The 1,407-nt window shown below is 44.6% G+C and overlaps 1 protein-coding gene across 1 annotated transcript in view; it reads left to right on the top strand.

Moving 5' to 3' along the window:
- Positions 1-806: 806 nt before the first annotated feature.
- Positions 807-1,407, top strand: part of LOC101988350 (tyrosine-protein phosphatase non-receptor type substrate 1-like) — a gene marked incomplete at both ends in the record, with an annotated part of 1,094 nt that continues 493 nt past the window's right edge. The window contains one exon of the mRNA XM_005372338.2: positions 807-1,157. Within this exon, the coding sequence (XP_005372395.2) occupies positions 807-1,157 (351 nt within the window). The remainder of the gene's footprint in view (positions 1,158-1,407) is intronic.

Here is a 1,407-nt window from a genome sequence, read left to right as displayed (position 1 = left end):
AACAAACAGGGCCTCCTGGAGGATGGGGCACTGTGACCCCTTGGTAGCGGCTATGTCACACCAAACTAGAACTTCTGAGCTCCAAAGCATGAAATAAAACATTTCTGTTGTGTCCAACCATTACCTTTGTAGGAATCTGTTATGTCACCCTTGAAGTTACTATAATGTTGGGGCCAGAGAGAGATGGTTTGGGAGTTAATACCACTTGCTATTCTTCCATAGGACCCAGGTTTCAGTCTGAGCACCCACATGGTAAATTATAACTAGTATAACTTCAGTTCCAAGGTCTGTGACACCAAACTGGTAACTTAATCCGGGGTTTTATTTCTCTATTAATGTGTATGTTGTTGCGTGTTGGGAAATATCTACAGCATTATCACTCCACCTGGTAAAGCAACACCCCCCCTGACGTGGGGACCTGACCTAGAATCTGGTAATCAAATGTACATCTCACCAACTATACCTCAGGCTTAATGTTTACATCTCACTGTTCTCAAAAGAGTCATGTAATCACATCAAATAATATTATATGGGAAGTGAAACATGCCATGTGCATAGAAAATAAAAATCAAGCTGATACTGGCATGAGAATCTCAAACAATATTGGGACTTCACGAAAATATTGCCAAAGACTCAGCGTCTCTGCGACTCATTTCCTCATCTGTTACATTTGTTTGCTAAAAGGCCCAAGTGAGGAGAACTGTGATCACCTCATGCTGAGGTCTAGTTTATGACAGTATTTGATGACAAACTAGAGGAGCCTGTGGGTTCTCCTCATGATGATCACTAACTGATGTTTCCTGCAGGAGCAGCTACAGTGGACCTGAAGGTGACTCAGCCTGAGAAATCAGTTTCTGTTTGTGCTGGAGAGTCAGCCACTCTGAACTGCACTGTGACCTCTCTGCGTCCTCTGGGGCCCACGAAGTGGTTCAGAGGCAAAGGACAGAGTCGGCAACTAATATATAGTTTCACAGGAGAGAAGTTTCCCAGAGTCACAAATCTTACAGATACTACAAAGAGAAACAACCTGGACTTTTCCATCCGCATCAGTAATGTCACAATTCATGATTCTGGTACCTACTACTGTGTGAGGTTCCAGAAAGCAGATGCTGACAAGGAGTTTCTGTCTGGGGGAGGCACAGTGCTGTATGTCCTTGGTAAGTACTGCATTGTCCTTGTCGCTCATATCTCCAACTGGTCAAAATGTGTCCAAGATTGTGTGATCAACAATGAAGACGCAAGCCTGTGAGTGGCCCTCATGCTCATAGAGTGACTTTATCCAGCTGTGGGCCAAGGAAGCTGAGGAGAGGACATGCTGTGGGCTAGCGGTGCCATTTCTGGTAAAAGGGGGTAAACCCATACCATTGTATTCCTCACGATACCTACCTTTCTCAATCTGTCCCAGTC

Source organism: Microtus ochrogaster, unplaced genomic scaffold (genome assembly GCF_000317375.1).
Source record: "Microtus ochrogaster isolate Prairie Vole_2 unplaced genomic scaffold, MicOch1.0 UNK1699, whole genome shotgun sequence".
Taxonomy (NCBI): Eukaryota; Metazoa; Chordata; class Mammalia; order Rodentia; family Cricetidae; genus Microtus; species Microtus ochrogaster.
This window is presented reverse-complemented; position numbering and strand designations above follow the sequence as displayed.